This window comes from Ornithorhynchus anatinus, chromosome 4 (assembly GCF_004115215.2).
Source record: "Ornithorhynchus anatinus isolate Pmale09 chromosome 4, mOrnAna1.pri.v4, whole genome shotgun sequence".
NCBI classification, from domain to species: domain Eukaryota; kingdom Metazoa; phylum Chordata; class Mammalia; order Monotremata; family Ornithorhynchidae; genus Ornithorhynchus; species Ornithorhynchus anatinus.
Window position 1 is genome coordinate 124,992,429 of NC_041731.1, and position 23,575 is coordinate 125,016,003.

Here is a 23,575-nt window from a genome sequence, read left to right on the forward strand (position 1 = left end):
TTCGGCAACAGAGGCAATCCCTACACAGCAATGGGCCCGCTGTGGAAGTCACCGAGGCCAGCCTATTGACAGGGACTGTGTCCAGGCTAATTAACTCGTATCCACCCCAGCGCTCAGTACGGTGCCTGCACTTAAAAAATACCACAATTAGTAGTAGTAGTAGTAGTAATAATAGCCTCGTTAGCGTAGATAAGGGACAACAGCGGTCGAAATTTCCTGACAGCATTTCCCATCCTTCACCTCTGCAGTCAGAAGGCTTAAGGTGAACCCAGGAGCCACCGGATTCAGTCTGTGAGCTTCCTTTGGGTCATATTAGCCTCCTGTTTCTTGTTTACCTGATATCTCCCTGCACCTTAAACTCCATTAAAAGGACACGATCCTCCCTCTCCCCCCGGAGCCCCGCCTCTCCTAGAAGATCTTCGGTCGGGAGCCCAATTGGAATAACAACTTCTCCACAAGATCTCTCGTTAACGCACACGGCAGGTTCTGAAGAGCGGAAACCCCCTGGAGATCGAGGCCCCGAAGGGCAGGCGTGACGTTGGAATAGGCATCAAGGTGTCAGACCTTCACCGAGGCGCTGATCCACTGAGACTAAACCTTGGAAATCTAGAAAATTGAGCGTAATGACAGTAATAACCATGGAGTTTGTTAAGCGCTTAGTAGGTGCCAAGCACTGTTCTAAGAACCGGGGTAGATATAAGGTAATCGGGTTGGACATAGTCCCTGTCCCATATAATAATAATAATAATAATAATTATGGTATTTGTTAAGCGCTTACTATGTGCAAAGCACTGTTTTAAGCGCTGGGGTTGATACAAGGTCATCAGGTTGTCCCACGTGGGGCTCACAGTCTCAATCCCCATTTTCCAGATGAGGTAACTGAGGCCCAGAGAAGTGAAATGATTTGCCCAAGGTCACGCAGCAGACAGGAGGCGAAGCCGGGATTAGTAAATCAGGGCCGAATGAGGAAACGAGATGGATGGAACCGGATGCCCTCTGGACTGGGGACTCGTTGTGGGCAGGGAATTTGACTATTTATTGCTATATTGTACTCTCCCAAGACCTTAGTCCAGTGTTTTGCACACGGTAAGCGTTCAGTAAATAAGACTGAATGAATGAATGGATCATCGGTTGTAATGGTAATAATAATAACGATGACGGTATTTGATAAACACTTACTATGGGCAATGCACTGTTCTAAGCGCTAGGGTAGAGACAAGGTAATCAGGCATCCCACATGGTGCTCAAAATCTTAATCCCCATTTTACAGATGAGGTAACTGAGGCACAGAGAAGTGAAGTGGCTTGCCCAAGGTCACACAGCTGACAAGCGGCAGAGTCGGGATTAGAGCCCACGACCTCTGACTTCCAAACCCGGGCTCTTTCCACTCAGCCGCGCCGCTTCTCATACGCACACTGCTTGTACTCTCCCAAGCATGTACTACAGCGCTCTGCACAGAGTAAGCACTCAATAAATACAATTGATTCACTGACCATTTTAAAGCTGAAGAATCTCTTCAGATTCGGAAGAGCGTTTGGAGTAATGAGAATAATGGTGATATTTGTTAAGCACTTACTATGTGCTTAACAAATAGTTAAGTTGAGAAGCGTAGTTGGGAAGCAACGTGGCTCGGTGGAAAGAGCCCGGGCTTTGGAGTCAGAGGTCATGGGTTCGAATCCCAGCGCCGCCACTTGTCGGCTGTGTGACTGGGGGCAAGTCACTTAACTCCTCTGTGCCTCAGTTCCCTCATCTGTAAAATGGGGATGAAGACTGTGAGCCTCACGTGGGACAACCTGATTACTCTGTTATCTACCCAGCGCTTAGAACAGTGCTCTGCACATAGTAAGCGCTTAACAAATACCAACATTATTATGTGCCATTGGGATCGATAGAAGCAAATCGGGTTGGACACAGTCCCTGTCCCACATGGGGCTCACAGACTGAATCCCCATTTGACAGATGAGGTAACTGAGGCACAGAGAATTAGAGTGACTTGCCCAAGGTCACACAGCAAAGTGGCAGAGCCAGGATTAGAACTCACTTCTTTCTCCCTCCCAGGGCCGGGCTCTATCCACTAGATCATGCTACTTCTCTGAGTAAAATACTATTAGCCTGTGGGCTTTGGAGTCAGAGGTCACGGGTTCGCATCCCGACTCTGCCACTTGTCAGCTGTGTGACCGTGGGCAAGTCACTTCACTTCTCTGGGCCTCAGTTCCCTCATCTGGAAAATGGGGATGAAGACCGTGAGCCTCACGTGGGGCGACCTGATTTCCCCTGTGTCACCCCAGCGCTCAGAACAGTGCTCTGCACATAGTAAGCGCTTAACAAATACCAACATTAATTCTCCCCCTCTAACAACTGATCAGTCAATCAACGACACTGGTCAAGCCGTTACTGTGAGCAGAACGCTGTAGTGAGTGCCTGGGAGAATACAATACAACAGAATTGGTGGACGTGTTCCCCTCCGACAGCGAGGTTACAGTCTTGAGGCTGTAAGTACCAATCGGTGGCACTTATTGAACACTTACTGTGTGCAGAGCACTGTATCCAGTGTCTGGGGAAGTACAATATGGTAGAGTGGTAGTCACAAGGAACTTACCGTCTAAAATGGGAGCCCCACGTGGGACAATCTGATTATCCTGTATCTACCCCAGCGCTTAGAACAGTGCTCTGCACATAGTAAGTGCTTAACAAATGCCATAATTATTCATTATTATTAAAGGCAGAGCCTGGCATTTAAAATAGATTGCAGACAGGGAAATACGCAGATGGCTCATTTTACCTGATCACTGGGAAATATCATTAATTGCAGGTTTTTCGTGGGGGCAGAAGTCAAGGAGGCTGGATGGGGCTTTAATTAAAACATAGGAAATCTCATATTCCAGAAGTTTCAAGGCTGAAGAGAGGGAGTTGCTACTTACTGGTCAGTTAATTTCTCCTAAATCTCAGTGCAAACTGATGAACGTAAATGGTAACTGGAATAATAATAAATAATAATGTTGGTATTTGTTAAGCACTTACTATGTGCAGAGCACTGTTCTAAGCGCTGGGGTAGATACAGGGTAATCAGGTCATCCCACGTGAGGCTCACAGTCTTAATCCCCATTTTACAGATGAGGGAACTGAGGCACAGAGAAGTTAATTGACTTGACCAGTCACACAGCTGACAAGTGGCAGAGCTGGGATTCGCACCCATGACCTCTGACCTCTTTCCACTGAGCCACGCTGCTTCTCACTGGAAATAATGAAGCAGCAGCATCAGAGAAACTGGTTCCAGATTCAACAGGAGGATAGATTACGAGCCCTAAAAGCCAGAATAGGCAACAGAATTCTAGTCTTCTGCCTCACCTCAGATGTGTCTGTGACCTTGAGAATAACGTTCATCTTCCCTCCCTTCCCTCCTCCTTTCTCTTCCCGCTTCCTCCTTCCTTTTCCCCCTTCTCCTCCTCATCTCCAACTCAGCAAGTGTTCCCTGAAAGCCTAAGGGTGCCTAGATCCAATCTCTGGGGGGCCGATTCCCCATCTGTAGATCGGGCATAAAAATATTTGCTTTGCATGTGTGTTGCGACGCTTAATTAATTGCTCTCAGTGACGCAGTTTGAGAGCCTCAGAGGAAAGGTGCAATGTGAATGCAAGGGTTTATCATCGATACACAAACAAGCCAAATCACGGAAGTGGAATTATATCATGCTTTCCATTGCCTCGGGACTTGTCTTCCGGAAACCGCTGCATCTGTTGATCTCTGAAACCGTTCTAAAACATTGGCCTCCGTTTGTTTGTGTGCAAAGTCTAGGCAAATATACATGCAGTACATGTGAGTTCTCTTTTACATTGTAGATCATGGTTCCACAAAAATGCAGCAGGTAAGATGGAAAAATGTGCTTTATGTAAATGAATGGATTGATGACACTTTATTCAGGTGGGGTTTTTTTTTTCCTTTCCCTTCACCTTAAGGAGCAAGATTTTGTGACGAGTCCCAGACTTCTACCTGGAGATAAGACCTAGATAGCTAGAGGCTGGAAGGGATGGGGAGAATGAGAACGAGACAAGAGAGAAGATGAGGAGGACAGTAGGCAAGAGGAGTAAGAGGAAAAGAAAAGATACCCACAGGGAGTGAGAGAGAAAAGAGACTGGAATGTTCATTTGTGAGCTGTGTCATCATTCACAGAATTCCCCAAAGCGCTTTTTAATACCAGAAGCACTTTATAATATCAGACAAGTAATGACCCCTTACAAGTATAATGAAAAGCTCATAGATCAAATTTCTCTTTGAGAAAAATTTCCTATTAAACTGCCAAGTCACCACCAACATGACACATCAAAACTGCATTAAAAAAAAACCACCACACACTTCATTATTCTGACTTAGCTAGATATCTGAATATGCCGGACTGAGAATGTGTCTGCTATTTTGTTCTGTTGTACCCTCCCGAGCGCTTAGTACAGCACATAGTAAGAGCTCAGTAAATACAACTGATTGAATGAATTTTCCTGCTCTTTAGACGATGGTACAACCCCATGTCTTTCACCACTTTTTTCACCCCCAATTAGACGTGGGATCTGCCTTCCTTTGAATGAAGAATAAAAGGAGAGCGTTCGTAGCCTCACTGGAAACTCCTGACCTGGATTTACTGTCCATCTCTTTTCAGAAAGCAGCTCCATCAAAACTCCCCACGGCCCCTTATTTGAACAATCGGGCCATACATTGGGGAAAAGAAAGGAGAAATTCGTTTTCCTTGTGTCTGGGAGCATTTCGCCTTACTGGTTTACAAGAAACAGAGTCTAGTTACTGAAAGAAAAAGGCGACAAGACAATTTAGCATTTTGAGGCCCAGAGATGAGCCCGGCAGGTAGGAGAGAATAAGTGAACATGCAATGCCATCTGCTGGATTTTCCTCAACTCGCCAATATTCACCGAGGGGCGAATCATGCTCCGATCATTTCTTCTCGTGTTGAAGTTCATACTCATTCTAACTAAAAACTCCCTGGGCCGATTCCATGCTATCATACTCAGGAACACCAAACACCGCCATGGCTTAAAAATCACCACCATTCCCGGAGTGGACCTGAAAACTGAGTTTTAAATTCAGAGCGGAAACCGGGGGCTGAGATTTCAGTCCCCTCGAAGGCCGAATTTTTCCTTCGAGGGTCGGCGGCTTCCTTCAAGTTCCAGCCCAGGTCGATTTAATTGGACCCGTGAATATAGTTCCCACAGAGATACAGCGATTAGAGTTTCGACGGTAAAGAGGAGCGGGATTCAGGACACCCGTCCGTTTTGCAAAAAAGTGATTGATGTTCATGTAAATTCCCATTTTTTCAGAGAATGTATGAGACTTTGATTTGTCTGAAGCATTGCAATGGTGTTCAATTAATTCTATTTGGACAATTCCAAGGGCATCTTGTTTGAGAAAACAGCATTCAATGTATCCATTAATGCAAGCGTGGCTTAGTAGATAGAGCACAGGCCTGGGAGTCAGAAGGACCTGGGTTCTAATCCCAGTTCCACACCTGTCTCCTGTGTGACCTTGGGCAAATCACTTCATTTCTCTATGCCTCAGTTACCTCATCTGGAAAATGGGGATTAAGACTGTGAGCCGCCTATGGGACGGGGACTGTGCCCAACCCAATTACCGTGTATCTACTCCAGTGCTTAATACAGTGCCTGGCACATAATAGGTACTTATCAAGTTCCATAACGACAACAAAAGAAAAAGAAGATTCTCATTGTCTCTCTCACTCTCCTCATTTTCTCACCCACTAGCTTTCTATTCACCAGTAGAGCGGTGTGTTTAATAATGAGGGTATTTGTTAAGCACTTACTATGTGCAAAGCACTGTTCTAAGCACTGTTTATGAAGGTAGCTGAACAGCGTTTTCTAGTGGAAAGGGAATAGGGCTGGGAGTTAAGATATCTGGGCTCCAAGACACGGCTCTTCCAGGTCTGCTTTGTGATATCTTCTTTTATTTTGTTTTAATGGTATTTGTTGAGTGCTTACAATGTGCCCCGCACTGTACTAAGTGCTGGGGTAGAAACAAGCTAATCAGGTTAAACGTGGTCCCTGTCCCACATGGGGCTCACGATCTTAATTCCCCTTTTACAAATGAGGTACCTGAGGCACAGAGTACTTGGGTAAGTCACTTATCTGTGCCTCAGTTTCCTTATCTGTAAAAAGGTGATTCGAAACCTGGTCTCCTTTCCCCTTAGTCTGTGAGCTCCATGTGGGGCAGGATCTGTATGTGACTAAATTCTTTTGTATCTACCCCATTGCTCAGCAGAGTGCTTGGAACATAACATAACTTAACATAACTTGTAAGCAGTTATTATTATTATTATTATGTTTAACAGTACATTTCCCTACAGCAAATGGGCATTTTGACATATATGATCATCAAAGAAAATAAAGCTAATGGAAGAAATATTTCCTTTCCCTTACACCTGTGGAATACTACCTGTGTCCAAATGTTTAGGGGGTCTATGGGATTTGCTTCTGTCTAACCATGTTTTCTATCCAAAAGTACAGGTTTTCTTCCTTCCCTTTACATTGTATAATAATGTTGGTATTTGTTAAGCGCTTATTATGTGCGGAGCACTGTTCTAAGCACTGGGGTAGATACAGGGTCATCAGGTTGTCCCACGTGAGGCTCACAATCTTAATCCCCATTTTACAGATGAGGTAACATCATTATTTGCACAAGTACTGGTATGTTGGTCTAATCTCCATGGTCAGACTTTTGCACTCCACCAAAAATGCCCTCCCTCTAGATATTAGTCAGTTTACCCTGACAACCAGTAATAATAATAATTAATAAGTGTGGTATTAGCTTAGTACTAAGCTTTGGGATGGATACAAGCAAACAAGGTTGAACTCAGTCCCTGTCCCATATGGGGCTCACAGTCTCAATCCCCCTTTTACAGATGAGGTAACTGAGGCATAGAAAAATGAAGTGACTTGTCCAAGGTCACATAACAGACAAGTGGTGGAGCAGGGATTAGAACCCATGACCTTCTGACTCCCAGACCCACGCTCCATCCACTACATCATGCTGCAACCCCTAGGGTCTAACTGATGGAAATCTATTCATCGATTAATAAGTGAATCAACAAGATTTTTATTATAATGGTAGTATTTGTTAAGTACTTACTAAGTGCCAAGAACTGCATTAAATGCCGAGGTAGATAAGAACTGCATTAGACGCCGAGGTAATAATAATAATAATGTTGGTATCTGTTAAGCGCTTACTATGTGCAGAGCACTGTTCTGAGCGCTGGGAGAGATACAGGGTAATCAGGTCGTCCCACGTGAGGCTCACAGTTAATTCCCATTTTACAGATGAGGTAAGTGAGGCACAGAGAAGTTAAGTGACTTGCCCACAGTCACACAGCTGACAAGTGGCAGAGCCGGGATTCGAAACCATGTAGATACACAATAGTCAGGTTGGACACAGATAACATGGTTTCACAGTCTAGGTAGGAGGAAGAAGTGATATTTAATTGCCATTTTACAGATGAGGGAACTGGGGCACAGAGAAGGTAATGATTTTCTCATGGTCACACAGCAGGTAGTTGGTAGATCTGGGGTTCAAAGCCAGGTCTCCTGACTCCCAGACCCATGCTCTTTCCACTAGGCCACACTGCCTGCACTTTATTAAGCACCTGGTAGAGTCCTTAGAGGAAGTAGACACAATGAGTATCCTCCAGGATCTTAAAGCAGGGAAAGCAGAAACTGAAATAATTTACAAATAGGATGAAGAAGGGGAGGTGGGCGAGAATATGAGTTAGGGAAAGGCAGAAGTTATTTTCTATTTCAGAGGTTATAAGTAAGGCCCAAAGATATGGGGTTCGGTTTGTGAGTCAATAACCATGAGGATCCACTCTAGGAAATGGAGAGGTTCGAGCCCTGCATCAATCGATGACACCATACAATAATAATAATAAAAATAATAATAATGACGGGATTTGCTAAGCGTTTACCATGTGTCAAGCACTGAGCACAGGGGTAGATACCCCCTAATCAGGTTGTTCACAGTCTTTGGTCCCACATGGGGCTCACATCCTTAATCTCCATTTTACAGATGAGGGAACTGAGGCCCAGAGAAGTGAAGTGATTTGCCCAAGGTCACACAGCAGACATGGGGCGGAGCTGGGATTAGAACCCATGACCCTCTGACTCCCAGGCCAGTGCTCTATCCACTATGCCATGCTGCTGCTCTTATTTGGGTGGACCCGATATTTGTCCACAAAAAATGATACCTTTCCCAAACCGAAGCATCGCAAGATTATCGCAGGAGCCTTTCTGTATTCAGCAAACGATGCCTAAATTTGCCCCAAAGCTTCATTTTTTTTTTAAATGGTATGGATTAAGGCCTTCCTATGTAACAGACACCTTACAGAGCACTGGGGTAGGTACAAGATGATCAGATCGGACACAGTCCACACCCTACATAGGGCTCACGGTCTCAATCCCTATTTTACAGATGGGGATTCTAATTTCGGTTCTGCCTTAGGAAGAGCTTTGAACTTAGGCAAGACACTCAGCTTCTCTGGGCTTCAGTCTCCTCAACTCTAAAATGGGAATAAGATACTTATTCTCCCCTCCCATTAGACTATGAGCCCCATGTGAGACAGGGACTGGATCCAGTTTGTTTATATGGTCATGGGTTAGAATCCCGACTCTGCCACTTGTCAGCTGTGTGACTGTGGGCAAGTCACTTCAGTTCTCTGTGCCTCAGTTCCCTCATCTTTAAAATGGGGATTAATTGCAAGCCTCACATGGGACAACCTGATTACCCTGTATCTCCCCCAGCGCTTAGAACAGTGCTCTGCACATAGTAAGCGCTTAACAAATACCAACATTATTATTATTATTACAGGGAATGTGCCTGTTTATTGTTGAACTGTACCTTTCCAAGCCCTTAGTACGGTGCTCTGCACACAGTAAGCACTCAATAAATAGGACTGAATGAACGAATGAATGCTTGGCACAGAGTGAGCATTTAGCAAATACGCCCATCACTGTATGAATAAATACATGAATGGAAAGCTGTTCAGTGATTTGTAAACTGGGGTGGTCAGAGAGTGCCAGACTTCGTATTTTTCTGTGTGTTACCAGGATTCTACTGGGAGGAAATGTTGGAATAGAAGCGACTTTTGTTCAGATTGGCAGATTGGTCTGTGAATTTTTTCATCAGCTGATTTTCCCGAAACGTCAGGGATCGCAGTCCAGAACAGCTTTGTGGACCACCCGGGCCCCTGGCCTCTGCAAAATGAGGTTGCCCTCGGGAAGAGAACTCTAAATGGTGCCGTTTACCGAATGCACTGGCCTCGCTCCCCTGGAGGCCCAGGTTCAAATAACTGTTTACAAGTGAAAATAAATCTGGGAGTCTCAGCCTAGCAACATATTTCATCCATCTTTCAAAGAAGACATAAAACCGAAGCCCTGAGCACTGGCGGTCATTAAAGCTGCCCCGGCCCTTCCTGTAGGAGTGGAAGTCAGCCCTGCCACTCTGGCAAACTTCCAAGCTGTGGTAATTACATTCTGCCTGGAACTAAATTCCCCTTATACTTTCAGTTAGACCCATTTACCCTTCTTTTCCCTCTCCAAAGTAGAGGAAAACAACTCCAAAAGTTCAGGTGGTGTCGCCCCTGCAGAAACGGTCCCGCTGATGTGTATTTTGACACCCCAAGCGCTTACTATGGTGCTCTGCACACCCTTAGTGCTCAATAAATCGCATCGATTGACTGATCGCCAGGTCACATGAGACGGCCGATTATCGCACCGACCCTCCCGCCACGATCACGCCTCTCAACGATTGACGTGTGTAACCCCTCCAGCACGCACCCTTCGGCTTGACGGAAGTGTTACCACGAAGAATCCCTCCTCTCCTTCAGGGAACATGTCAGAGTGACTCAAGTGGGGTCCGGGATTGAAACGGCACAGTGCCAGAGTCATAAGCCAGGCAAACCGGGGGACCTGTGTGGAGCCGTTTTCCTTCCGCAAAATGAACTCGGAAATCATTGCGTTCACTAGTAACAATCTGCACAACCATAGGGGCGAATCATCACTATTAACGTTCTCTTCATTGGCTCCTTCTGGTTCGTCAGAACCTAACGGGCGACCTTATTAACACAACTCCGAGAGAAAGCGCAAATTGCTCTTCAGAAGGATTGGCAAACGTATCCATTTCTGCTGTCAGCGATCTCACGCTGAATATAATTGGTGTTGGGTCAGACTACATAATCCGAATTAGTGCCAGAAGAGTGCTTAAAGGCTGCCTAGACTAACTGTAGCTGTGGTGTGGAGACAGGGAACAGGTGCAGAGCATTCTGGCTCTCCTCTCCTCATTATTACATGTAAATTAATGAACTGGAAGAGCCTTCTAACTGTCTCTGATAATGTTTGGAGAGTAAACATTTCCTTCATTACCACAGACAGAGTACGGCATCCAACCAAAACAGTCTCTGTGCGTGACCCTGATTAACCTTAATTAAAAATGAACAAGGCACGGTCCCCTTGCCCACCAGCATCAGAGCACCATTACTGCAGTAGAGTAAGACTTTGCAAAAATTGTTTTTTCAAAGAGGTTATTTGAGGTGAAAAAGCACATTCTGAGGCAGCTCCACCTTCTTTCTAGGCGTTAGGAGATGGTGGTAACAGCTGTAGTTTGCTGACTCGAAATTCTTCTCCTCTATTTGGAGTGGGTCCAATTTTGCAGGGGAAAGGGTCTAGAATTTCTCTCTTCCAAATCAAAGTCACTAAAATAAATGGATTCTGAAAGATCTGATTATCTCTTTCAAAGAGAAAGGTCCAAAAACTAATAATAATGTTAATAATGTTGGTATTTGTTAAGCGCTTACTAGGTGCAGAGCACTGTTCTAAGCGCTGGGGTAGATTCAGGGTCATCAGGTTGCCAGCAGCAGAAAGACCCAATGAGAGACATACGGAACTTCTTCATAGTTGGATTTTAAGATGATGATGGTATTTATTAAGCACTTACTATGTGCCAAGCACTGTTCTAAGCATTCATTCATTCATTCAATAGTATTTATTGAGTGCTTACTATGTGCAGAGCACTGTACTAAGCGCTTGGGATGAACAAGTCGGCAACAGATAGAGACAGTCCCTGCCGTTTGACGGGCTTACAGTCTAATCGGGGGAGACGGACAGACGAGAACAATGGCACTAAACAGCGTCAAGGGGAAGAACATCTCATAAAAACAATGGCAACTAAATAGAATCAAGGCGATGTACAATTCATTAACAAAATAAATAGGGTAATGAAAATATATACAGTTGAGCGGACGGGTACAGTGCTGTGGGGATGGGAAGGGAGAGGTGGAGGAGCAGAGGGAAAAGGGGAAAATGAGGCTTTAGCTGCGGAGAGGTAAAGGGGGGATGGCAGAGGGAGTAGAGGGGGAAGAGGAGCTCAGTCTGGGAAGGCCTCTTGGAGGAGGTGATTTTTAAGTAAGGTTTTGAAGCACTGGGGTAGATACAAGCTAACCAGGTTGTCCCACGTGGGGCTCACAGTCTTCATCCCCATTTTACAGATGAGGGAACTGAGGCACAGAGAAGTGAAGTGATGCCCAAAGTCACACAGCTGACAAGTGGCAGAGCCGTGATTAGCATCCACGACCTCTGACTCCCAAGCCCGGGCTCTTTCCTCTAAGCCATGCTGCTTCTATGCTGTTTTTATGAACAAAGGCGGCAGTATTTTTTGTTTCCTAAAGCATAGAAGAACTTTACTGATTATCAGAGAAGAACTAAAGTATGGTCTAGTGCACAGGGATTGTGAATTACTTGGCATGAGGTCTATATTTATTTTAATCAATCAATCGAGGTATTTATTGAGTGCTTACTGTGAGCAGAGCAATGTCATTCATTCATTCAATCGTATTTATTGAGCGTTTACTATGTGCAGAGAGCTGTACTAAGCTGTTGGAAAGTACAATTCAACAACCAAGAGAGACAATCCCTGCCCACAACGGGCTGACAGTCTAAAAGAGGGGAGAGAGACACCAAAACTGTCCTAAATGTGTGGGAGAGTACAATGGACAGGTTTTCTTCCCAAAAGGAGCTTACAGTCTCGATGAGGATAGAGACTTTAAAATGAATTACAGATATGTGCATTAGTGCTGTGGGGCTGAGATTGGGGTGGATATAATAATTAATAATTGTGGTATTTGATAAGCGCTTACTATGTGCTAAGCGCTGGGGGAGATACAGGGTAATCAGATTGTCCTACGTGGGGCTCACATTTTTTAATCTCCATTTTTACAGATGAGGTAACTGAGGCCCAAAGAAGTTAAGTGACTTGTCCAAGGTGACACAGCAGACAAGTGGAGGAGTCGGGATTAGCACCCACGACCTCTGACTCCCAAACCCGGGCTCTTTCCACTAAGCCACACTGCTTCTCTATCAGTTCTTAAAAGTGCATCGGTGAAGGGAGAAGGAGTAGGGAAAATGAGGGCTTGGTACGGGAAGGTCTTTTGGACGAGATGTGATTTTAGGAGGGCTTTGAAGGTGGCAAGAGTGGTGGTCTATCAGCTATGAAGAGGGAGGGGTTCCCAAATTTACATCTGAGGAAGCTGAAGCACAGAAAAATGAAGTGACTTGCCCAAGGTCAACCAGCAGGAAAGTGGTGGAACAGGGAGGGAGGGAGTCTCAGGCCAGAGGCAGGACATAAGCACGGGGTTAGCAATGAGATAGATGTGATCGAGGCAGAGTAAATAGGTTAGTTCTAAAACTGAAGTGGAATGTTGGAGTTGGGATTTTATAGGAAAGTGCTTTAAAGCTGATGGTATGGAGTTTCTGTTTGATGCCAAAGTGGATTGGCAACTACAGGTTCTTGAGGAGCGGGGAGGTATAGACTAAATTATTTGTAGAAAAAAGTTTCGGGCCGTAGACTGAACTACAGACTGGAGTTGGGAGAGACAGGAGGTAGGGAGGACAGAGAAGTGGCTGATCAAGTAGTCCAAGTGGGCTCTAAGTGTTTGAATCAGAATAGTAGCACTTTGAAGGGCGAGGAAAGGGCAGATTCTGAAGATGTTATGAAGGGAGAACAGTTAGGATTTGGTGATAGACTGAATACATGGGTTGAATGAGAGAGATGAGTTGAGAATAATCCCGAGGTTTACATGTTTATGAATGAGGGAGGATGGTAGTGTTGTCAACAACGTTAAGAGAGTCGGGAAAGGATAGGGTTTGGGTGAAAAGTTGAGGTCTTCTGTTATGAACATGTTAAGTTTAGGGTGTCGGTGGGACATCCGAGTAGAGATGACCTAACTACAGAAGAAGATCTGTAGAGAAGGGGAGAGATCAGGGCTGGAGAGGGAGGTTTGGGAGTTATCCGCATAGTAAACTATCTCCTGCTATTATTTCATTACCCTAAAGTATTCAAGACCAGAAAAGAGACTATTTGGGTTGAAAAAGATAAATTTTCTTCATTTGGACATATCTCCTTTTTGTTATGTCACTTCTCGATTTTAAGGCATTTTAATTGAAAATGAATAAGAATATTTGTTATGCGAGAGTAATAATGTGCTTCATGAAAAGAAAATATATCCATCTATTTTCTTCATTTGGACATATCTCCTTTTTGTTATGTCACTTCTCGATTTTAAGGCATTTTAATTGAAAATGAATAAGAATATTTGTTATGCGAGAGTAATAATGTGCTTCATGAAAAGAAAATATATCCATCTATTTTCATTACCCTCTACAGAAGAAGATCTGTAGAGGAGGGGAGAGATCAGGGCTGGAGAGGGAGGTTTGGGAGTTATCCGCATAGTAAACTATCTCCTGCTATTATTTCATTACCCTAAAGTATTCAAGACCAGAAAAGAGACTATTTGGGTTGAAAAAGATAAATTTTCTTCATTTGGACATATCTCCTTTTTGTTATGTCACTTCTCGATTTTAAGGCATTTTAATTGAAAATGAATAAGAATATTTGTTATGCGAGAGTAATAATGTGCTTCATGAAAAGAAAATATATCCATCTATTTTTCCACCTATGGCGTTCGGGTGCCTGGAAAGACAATACTTATGAGCTGGGAAAGGAGATCTTTTGCTTCAAGCAGAAAACGTTTCTGTTTGTTACTCCACCTTAGGCCTTCAAGGTCTTTAATAGAGAATTTAGAGAACATATACAACTTGGAAAAGGAGAAATGTACTTCATGTGAACAATCTCCTGCTTGAATTTGACTGAAAGACAATATACAGGTTTGAAAAATGGAGAAATCTGCTTCATTCAAAAACTGGCTTGATTATTTTCCTACCTAAGCTCTTCAAGGCCTGAAAAGAGCATAGATGGGGTTAAAAAAGGAGATATTGGCTTCATGTAAATACTCTTCTAATGTACTTTCCAAGGTTTTCAAGACCTGAAGAGAAATATATGAAGCCGGAAAAGGAAAAAATTGCTTCATGCAGACACACCTCCTGTGCATTTGTCCACTTCAAGCCTTCAAGGCCTTTAAATTGAGAGTGACTCAAGATTATGTGAGGTGAATAAGGAGAAGTTTGCTTCATGCAAACACAGCCTTCTGCTTTTCATTCTTCTACCTCAGGTCTTCAAGGTCTGAAAAGAAAATATTTGAGGTGGAAAAAGAAAAATTTGCTTTTTGCAAAATCTCTCCCCTCAAGGTGTCCTCCTAATATCTTCAAGACCTGTTGAGAAAATATATGAACTAGAAAAGGAGAAATTTTCTTCTTAAAGAAATGTCCCCTGAAAAGAACTTCACCTGCAGCTTTCAAGGCCTTTTAACTGAGAATGAATGAATACGAAATTTATATTTATATTGATTCTATTGACCTTGGGTGAGTCACTTCATTTTTCTGTGTCTCAGTTACCTCATCTGTAAAATTGGGATTAAGACTGTGAGCTTCATGTGGTACAGGGACTGTGTCCAAACCAATTTACTTGTATTCACCCCAGCTCTTAGTACAGTGCTTGGCACATAGTAAACATTCAACAATTGCTACAGCATTTATTATTATCACTACTAAACGCTGGAGTAGATACAGTTCAAGCAGATCAAACACAGTCCCTGTCCCATGCGAGGCTTACAATCTAAGGCTGAGGAAAAAACAAGCACCGATTCCCAAATTTACATCTGAGGAAGCTGAAGCACAGAAAAATGAAGTGACTTGCCCAAGGTCAACCAGCAGGAAAGTGGAGGAGCAAAGATTGGAATCCAAGTCCAAAGAGTAAGTACTTAACAGATGCCACAGTTATTATTATATGGAGACATTTACATTTTGGTTTGTGTTTTTTTTTAGAAGGCAAGACCAGAAATACTGAAGTAAATCCATCCAGTGAGGTAAATCTGTTCATTTTCCTTTTCACCTTTCTTAAAAATGGCCACTTCCTTTGAAACTGAGAGAAACTCTTCCCTGGATGTATGGTTTTAACCTCTCGGAAGTTCCTCACTCTTAGGTAGCTAAATTACTACCTTCTAAGCCTCTGCCAAAATTGATAAGGTTCACTTGCAGTATGGCCAAGTAGAAAGAGCCTGAGCCTGGGAATCAGAGGACCTGGGATCTAATCCCAGCTCTGCCGGTTGCTTGCTGTCTGACCTTGGGTAAGTCACTTCTCTGAGCCTCAGTTTTCTCACCTGTAAAATGGGGATTCAACGCCTGCTCTCCCGCCTACTAAGACTATGAACCCCGTGTGGAGCAGGGACTGTGCCCAGACCTGATTAATTTTGCACCTATCCCAGCGCTTAGAACAGTGCTTGACGCGTAGTAAGCACTTAACAGATGCAATAATAACAGAAACCAATATGTCTGCATTCGAGTTATGCACACCCACACCTTCACCCACACATATTTGTCAATGTTCATAGTTACGTAGTAGATCTCAGATGGTCATTGCTATATAAAGTTCAATTTTGGTGTGTGCTACTGTTTTCTTTGCTCTGCCAAGCACAGTGCCATCTTGAAAATGTTCAGGCAAACCTGGACAGAATAGAGGTAAAAGCAGTTCCACAAGATCCAACCGGTATTACCGAACATGTTATACGCTACTCTCCCAAGCGATTAATACAGTGCTCTGCACTCTGAGCGCTCAGTAAACACCACTGATTGATAGATTCATATCGTATGCCCAAATCCCTCCCTCCTCTCCAACTCAGGCAGTATATTAGAGTAAGTGATACTGTAAGGGGCAAAGAATTAATGCTGCTTCAAAGGCACGTTTTTACTGTATTGTTTACATGTTTACTATCTGCCAAGCACTGTACAAAGCACTGAGGCAGATACAAGGTATCGAGATTACCAAGGGACACTGTCCCTGTCCTACCTGGGGCTCACAGTCTAAGCAGGAGCGAGTTGAGCAGTTAAGTGACTTGCTCAAGATCACACAGCAGGCAAGTGACAGAGCTCAGACTAGAACCCAGGACTCCTGAGTCCCAATCCTATGTTCTTTATAATAATAATAAACATTATTAAATAATGTTGGTATCTGTTAAGCACTTACTATGTTGCAAACACTGTTCTAAGCGCTGGGGGAGATGGAGGATAATCAGGTTGTCCCAGGTGGGACTCACAGTCTTCATCTCCACTTGACAGATGAGGTCACTGAGGCGCAGAGAATTTAAGTGACTTGACCAAAATCAAACAGCTTTGTCAACAGAGGCCTTAGTGGCAGACTCGGGATTAGAACCCATGACTTCTGACTCCCAAGCCCGGGCTCTTTCCACTAAGCCATGCCGCTTCTCCAGTGGACCACTTAGCCTAGGTCTGTCAATGTTCTTGCCCTACCTGGAGGTCACAGTTTTAATAGGAGGGAGAGCTGAGATAGAATCCACATTTTATGGCTGTGGGCAATGAGGCAGAGAGAAGTGACTTACCCAAGGTCACACAGCAGGTGGGCCGAGGACATGGAGGAGTGGCATTTGATGAAAATCAGTGGGGAATCCGTTTGGGAAACCAGGGGCTGTTCGTCGCAGCCGAATCCGGTCCATGTGGCCGATTCTACTCCCGCCCCACGGCTGATGCCGTGAATCACGATTTCATCTCCACCGGTTCACGTTAATAAAATCCCCAGGCCAATCAAATTTTGAAATTACAGTGTGTCATTCATCTCGTGCTCCAATTTAGAAGCAATGGAGTTCTTTCTGAGGGAAGGTGTGATAGGTTGAGAACTTCTGACTGTACGATACTGTAAGCCCCTACTCCACATGAGCCAATTACTTACTCGAAAAACTGGGATGAGTTTCATAACGAGAACAGAGTGAACTCATCCCTCGATGTAGGAATCGAAAGATGTTTTAGACCCGCAGATGACAGAACTCTGCAGGGTGCTCTCAATAAACTCTGTGAAAACTTCTGCTAGGCATTATGCAGAGGAATTGGCTTTATTGTTCCCATTCTTTTTCATCTGATAGTTTATCTACGAGGTATATTTTATTCTATTATCTTTTAAAATGTTATACTCTTTCTGAGGCGGTGTGGCCTACCGATAATACTTAAGGTAACTGTTCAGTGCTAGATATGTACCAAGCACAGTGCTAAGTGCCAGAATAGATACAAGATAATCAAATTAGCCACAATTCCCATCTCACATGGAGCTCAAAGTCTAACCTAATTCCCATTTTACACCTGAGAAAAGCACAGAGGATAAAAACAACCAATCCATATTTATTAAGTGCTTACTATGTGCAGAGGACTGTATTAAGCACTTGGGAAAGTACCTAATAGCAGAGTGGGTAGACAATAAAATAATATTTTGTTAAGTGCTTACTATGTGCAAGCATCGTAGATATGAGAGATATGTGATTATCAAGTTGGACACAGTCTCTGTCTCCCCCGGGGCCCACAGTTTAAGATGGAGGGAGTTGAGTGGTTAAGTGACCTGCCCGAGATCACACAGCAGGAAAGTGGCAGAGCCTGGATTAGAACCCAGGACTCCTGAGGTCACAGTGACCTTTATACTAGGCCAAACCATAGTGGAAAGAACATGGGTCTGGGAGCCAAGACATGGGTTCTAGTCCAACCTCTGCCAGTGGTCTGCTGTCTAGTCTTAGACAATTCACTTACAAAATTCACCTAACTCTCCATGCCTAAATTTCCTCATCTGTAAAATGGGAGAAAGATACCTGTTTTTTCTTTCAAGAACTTAGACACTGAGCTTCGTGTAGGCTAAAGATGTGTCCACCCTGATTATCTTGCATCTATCCCAACATTTAGTTACACAATATTCCATTGAAACAAAACAATCTCATAAGTCGAAATAAATAGAGAAGCAGCACAACCGAGTGGAAAGAGCACGGGCTTGGAAATCTGGATCTGGGTTCTAATTCTGGCTCCACAACGTGCCTGCTGTGTGACCTTGGGCAAGTCACTTAACTTCCCTGTGGCTCAGTTCCCTGTGGCTCAGTTCCCTGCTCTTTAAAATGGCAGGGATTGTCCCTCTTTGTTACTGAATGGTACTTTCCAAGCGCTTAGTACCGTGCTCTACACAAAGTAAGTGCTCACTAAATACAATTGAATGAATGACTGAATGAAGACTGTGAGCCCCATGTGGGACATGGACTGTGTCCAACCTGATTAGCCGGTATCCACCACAGTGCTTATTTCAGTAGCTGGTACATAGTAAGCACTTAACAAAGACCATGAAAATAGACGATAGATATTTATTTAGCTCCTTAAACCAAGGGAAGGGAGTCCCTAAATAGTCAGCAGTGACGGCAGATCTGAAGAGCCCAAAAAGTGGATAACTCCTGTATTGTCTACTAGCACTCACTACTTTGTATGTGGTGGGAAGGGAGGTGCAGAGAGAACTTTTAGACAAGGTTGCTTCTCCAAGGAGGTCCAGAAAGAATACCTTTCTTTCTGGTCCTCCGTCCAGTATGGATGGAGTTTTAGAGATGATGTCGATTCAGTGATCGTGAGAAAAACAAATTAAAAAAGACTTGTCGATCAATCAGTGGAGTCGACTGAGCACTTACTTTGTGCAGAGCATTGTACTAAGAGGTTAATAATAACAATGGTACTTGTTAAGTGCTTATTATGTGCCAAGCACTGTTCTAAGCCCTGGCGTAGATACAAGGTAATCAAGTCCCTGTCCCACATGAGGCTCACACTCTTAATCCCCCTTTTACAGATGAAGTAACTGAGGCCCAGAGAAGGGAAGTGACTTGCCCAAGGTCACACCGATGACACATGGCGAGGATGGGATTAGAACCCAGGTCCTTCTGACTCCCAGGCCTGGGCTCTAACCACTAAGCCACGCCACTTCCCTCTCTGTTGGGAGAGTACAATATAACAGAGTTGGTAGACTGGTTCCCTGCCTTCAAAGAGTTTACAGTCTAGTGGGCAGGGATCCTGTCTACCCATTCTATTGCATGGTTCAGAGCCAAAGAAGGTCCTGGTGATCAGGGAATGTGGCTACCAACTCTGTTATATCGTACCCTTCCGAGCACTGATTATAAAATGCTACACATATTAGGCGCTCAGGAAATACCATGGATTGATTGAACTGTGCAAACCGTTTACACCGGTTTCAGCCTATTCATCTAGCTGGTGTGTAGCTAGGGACACTAAGTGCTGTCTGGGTCACAGGGGCCACCAACCTGAAAGGGGGAGGCAGAAAAAGACGATTTGGTGAAAACATCACTAGTCTCTACCTGGGAGTCCACAGAATGAGATCGTCATCTTGTAGTTCGTTACCTTCCCTGGGGCAGGGCTCTTTCAAAAATGGAGCTGAGCAGATTTCAGCTGCAGAGACACACCTGATGAGAATCAAGGCCGAGCTCTCTGTAGTGAATGAGAACATCCATAGTCCAAGATAAAGTTTGTAAGTACAATGTTTTTGTGCCCATTTATTTTTGGGTACTTAAGCACTTACTTTGAGCCAGGCACTGTTTTAAGTTTTGGGGTAGATATAATATCATCAGATTGGACCCAATCCATGACCCTCATGGGGCTCACAACCTTAATCCTCATTTTACAAAAGAGGAAACTGAGATAGAGAGAGGTTAAGTGACTTGCTCTATCCACTAAGCCACGCTACTTCTCTACTTCGGATGTTGTTTGAATAGAAGAGCCAGAACTTGGGAATGAAGATAAGGGACAATGAAGAATTAAGCTCAAAATATATTTGTTCAATCGATCAAATGATATTTATTGAGCACTTATTTTGTGCAGAGCACTGTATTAAAAGCTTGGGCGGATATAATACAATAGACTTGATAGACACGATCCTTGCCCTCAAAAAACATCCAGTCTACTGTCTGCAGAATACTGTGCTGAGTGCTGTACAATACAGCTAGTAGACATGAGCCCTGCCCTCAAATAACTTAACAGCCATTAGTATTCTTCTTTTTTCTTTTTCAGGGTAAAGCATCTGAACTTTTCGATTGCACATCACTGAATTGTTCTAGGCTCCCATCTTTCCCTTCAGAGCCCTACCGATATCATTTCTCCTCCAGAAAGTCTCCTCTGATTAACCTCTAATCTCCCAATTTCATTTTCCCACTTTACTGTATCACCTATGCACTTGAAACCGTACCCCCAAAACTACCTAGGCATTCACCACCCCTCCCCATAGCATTTAGGTAAATATCTTTATTCATTCATTCGTTCATTTGTATTTATTGAGCACTTACTGCGTGCAGACCACTGCACTAAGCTCTTGGGAGATTATAGCATAACAATAAACAGACACATCCCCTGCCCACAACGAGCTGACGGTCTAGAGTATCCTTATACTCAGTTGCTTCCCCGACCCTTCTTCCCCACTAGATTTTAAAGTCACAAAGGGCAAGGATTGTACCTCCTTACTCTTACTGTACTACTAAAGTGCTCTGCACGCATAAAGTGCTTGAAAAATAAAATGACAACACTCACGTACATATACGTAATTTATTTATATTAATGCCTGTCTCCCCCTCTAGGCTGTAAGCTCCTTGTGGGTAGGAAAATGTCTACCAACTCTGTTATACTGTACTCTCCCACTTTTGATTGATTCGTTCATTCATTGTATGGAACAGACTTTAAAATCTTCGATTTATTGAGCACTCACTGTGTGCAGAGCACTGTACTAAGCGCTTGGGAGATTACTGTATAACAATAAATAGGCACAGTCCCTGCCCACAATGAGCTTTCAGTCTAGATGTGTTCTGAGCAAATCTATTGACACAGCTGATGCCATGTCTTCCTCTCTGATCTGCATCTCCATTTTGTCTTCTTTTACCTTACCTAGTGCTCTCTTCTACTTAGGCCAGGAAGTTTACCAAAGGGCTTGTTGGAGCAGAAAGCAGCCGTGGTGATTACGAAGACCCAAATGACTACGACACCGTGAAAACCTTTGAAGAGGACGGATTTAAGTCGCTGAGAATTCTCCCCCCGCGACCTATTCAGGAATCAGAATATGCAGGTAACTTCTGCCCCGAGATTGTAATGTGAAAATGCATAACCATTTGGTGAGGTGTAAAAATAGGATTAAGGCCTGCTCATAGTTTTCAGTCTTCCCTAAGGAAAGAGGCATTGTAAGCCTACATTTCTTGCTCATTGCATTTAGGAGCCATCAACAGTTTGCATCTTTTGGAATAATTCATCTTGTTTCATTCACTGTAACAAAGCAGTGTCTTTCAATTACGGCTACAAAAAAAAAAAGATTATTGAGTCAGTATATGTATTTACCACTAAAGCATTTAATCTGCACTGGACATTGTCTGTACCCTGATTTCCCATGGGGCAAAGCAAAGTATTTGTTGTATATTACTTTATGAAAACAAGCTAATTGTTTCAGCTATAATTTTGGACTAGAGAACTTTCCCAATATGACAATCAATCTCCCCACCTTCAAAACCTTATTAAAATCACATCTCCAAGAGGCCTTTCCGGATTAAGCCCGCCTTTCCCCTACTCCCTGTCCTTTCTGTGTCTCCCTTGAACTTGGAATTGCACTCATTATTCGCCCCACAGCAGCTGTGTACATATCTGTAATTTATTTATTTTTATCAGTCTCTGTCTCCCCCCTAGGCTGTAAGCTCCTTGTGGGCAGGGAATGTGTCTTCCCAGTCTGTCGCACTGTACTCTCCCAAGCGCTTAGTACAGCACGCTGCACACAGTAGGCCCTCAATAAATACGATTGATTGATTGTGGCAAACAAGAAGCACTGCCTCCAGTAATTCAGAACTGCCCCTAAACCAACCCAGAAAGATGTCTTCCTTCTTAAGATCTCCTGGGAGATCCAATAATAAGAATGTTTGTAATTGTTAAGCGCTTACTCTGTGCCAAGCACAGTTCTAAGCACTGGGGTAGGTACAAGGTAATCAGGTTGTCCCACATGGGGCTCACAGTCTTCACCCCCATTTTACAGATGAGGTCGTTGAGGCCCAGAGAAGGTAAGCGACTTGCCCAGAATCACACGGTTGATAAGTGGTGGAGCCGGGATTAGAACCCATGACCTCTGACTCCCGAGGCCGTGCTCTTGCCACTCAGCCAAGTATCATACTCAATCCAGTGTCAGCCACTCCCGTGACAAACCGCACCTAGCTGTAGTAGTAGTGATAATAGCATTCTATTTTGTTCTTTTTTTATGGCGTTTATTAAATGCTTACTATGTGACAGGCACTGTACTAAGCACTGGGGCAGAAACAAGCTAATCAGGTTGGACACAGTCCACGTCCCGCACGGACCTCGCAGTCTTTATTCCCATTTTACAGATGAGGTAACTGAGGCACAGAGAAGTGAAGTGATTTTCCCAAGGTCACACAGCAGACAAGTGGCGGAGCCAGGATTAAAACCCAGGTCCTTCTGACTCTCACGCCCGTGCTCTAGCCACCTGGCCATGCTGCTTCCCTGTGATTTGTTAGTCAGAAGGACCTGGGTTCTTATCCCGACTCTACCACTTGTCCACTGTGTGATGTTGAGTAAGTCACCTAACTTCTCTGGGCCTCAGTCACCTCATCTGTAAAATGGGGACAAGAGTATGAGCCTCATGTGTGATAGGGATTGTGTAAAACCCGATTAACTTGTATCTATCCCAGTGCTTAGTAAGTGCTTGGCACATAGTCAGGGCTTGACAAGTACCGTAATTCTTCAATATTGTTCACGTCCACCTTTCTGCAGAAGATTTCTCAGCATTTTGGAGTGTATCACATTATCCTTTCCCTTTCCTTATGGGGTAGGATAAGCTCACTCAGTCAGTCAGTCAGTCAATATACGTGAGCTCCAACTTAAGCCATTTTTTGCCTTTTTTTTTTTGCCTTTAAGGAAGCTGAGACAGAGAGCCATTAAGTGATTCACCCCAGTTTAGACGTTCTGTCAGTAGACAAGCCCAAAACAGACCTAGACGTTTCTTCTCCCACCTACTTAGAATATTATCCCAATCAGGGACCGCGTCTGACCTGATTATCGTGTATCTACCTCACTCCTTACTATAGAGCTTGAAACATAGTAAGTGCTTAACAAATACCACAGTTACCGTTATCATCATCATCATTAATATCCTCAGCTCGGGACAATTAGACTATAAGCTCGTTGGGGGCAGGGAATGTGCTTATTATAATAATAATAATAAAGTTGGTATTTGTTAAGCGCTTACTATGTGCAAAGCACTGTTCTAAGCGCT

General features: G+C 43.8%; 1 protein-coding gene across 2 annotated transcripts in view; it reads left to right on the forward strand.

Annotated features, from left to right (window-relative positions):
• The window catches only part of CLNK (cytokine dependent hematopoietic cell linker), a 208,208-nt gene that overhangs the window by 94,211 nt on the left and 90,422 nt on the right, over positions 1-23,575 (forward strand). Inside the window, exons 4-5 of one of the 2 annotated variants that reach the window (XM_039911666.1) lie at positions 15,274-15,314; positions 21,217-21,373. In XM_039911666.1, coding sequence (XP_039767600.1) covers positions 21,368-21,373 — 6 coding nt within the window. In that variant the 5' untranslated portion in view covers positions 15,274-15,314; positions 21,217-21,367. Of the gene's footprint in view, positions 1-15,273; positions 15,315-21,213; positions 21,374-23,575 lie in introns of those variants that run through there. The other variant, XM_039911667.1, reaches the window with a different exon arrangement.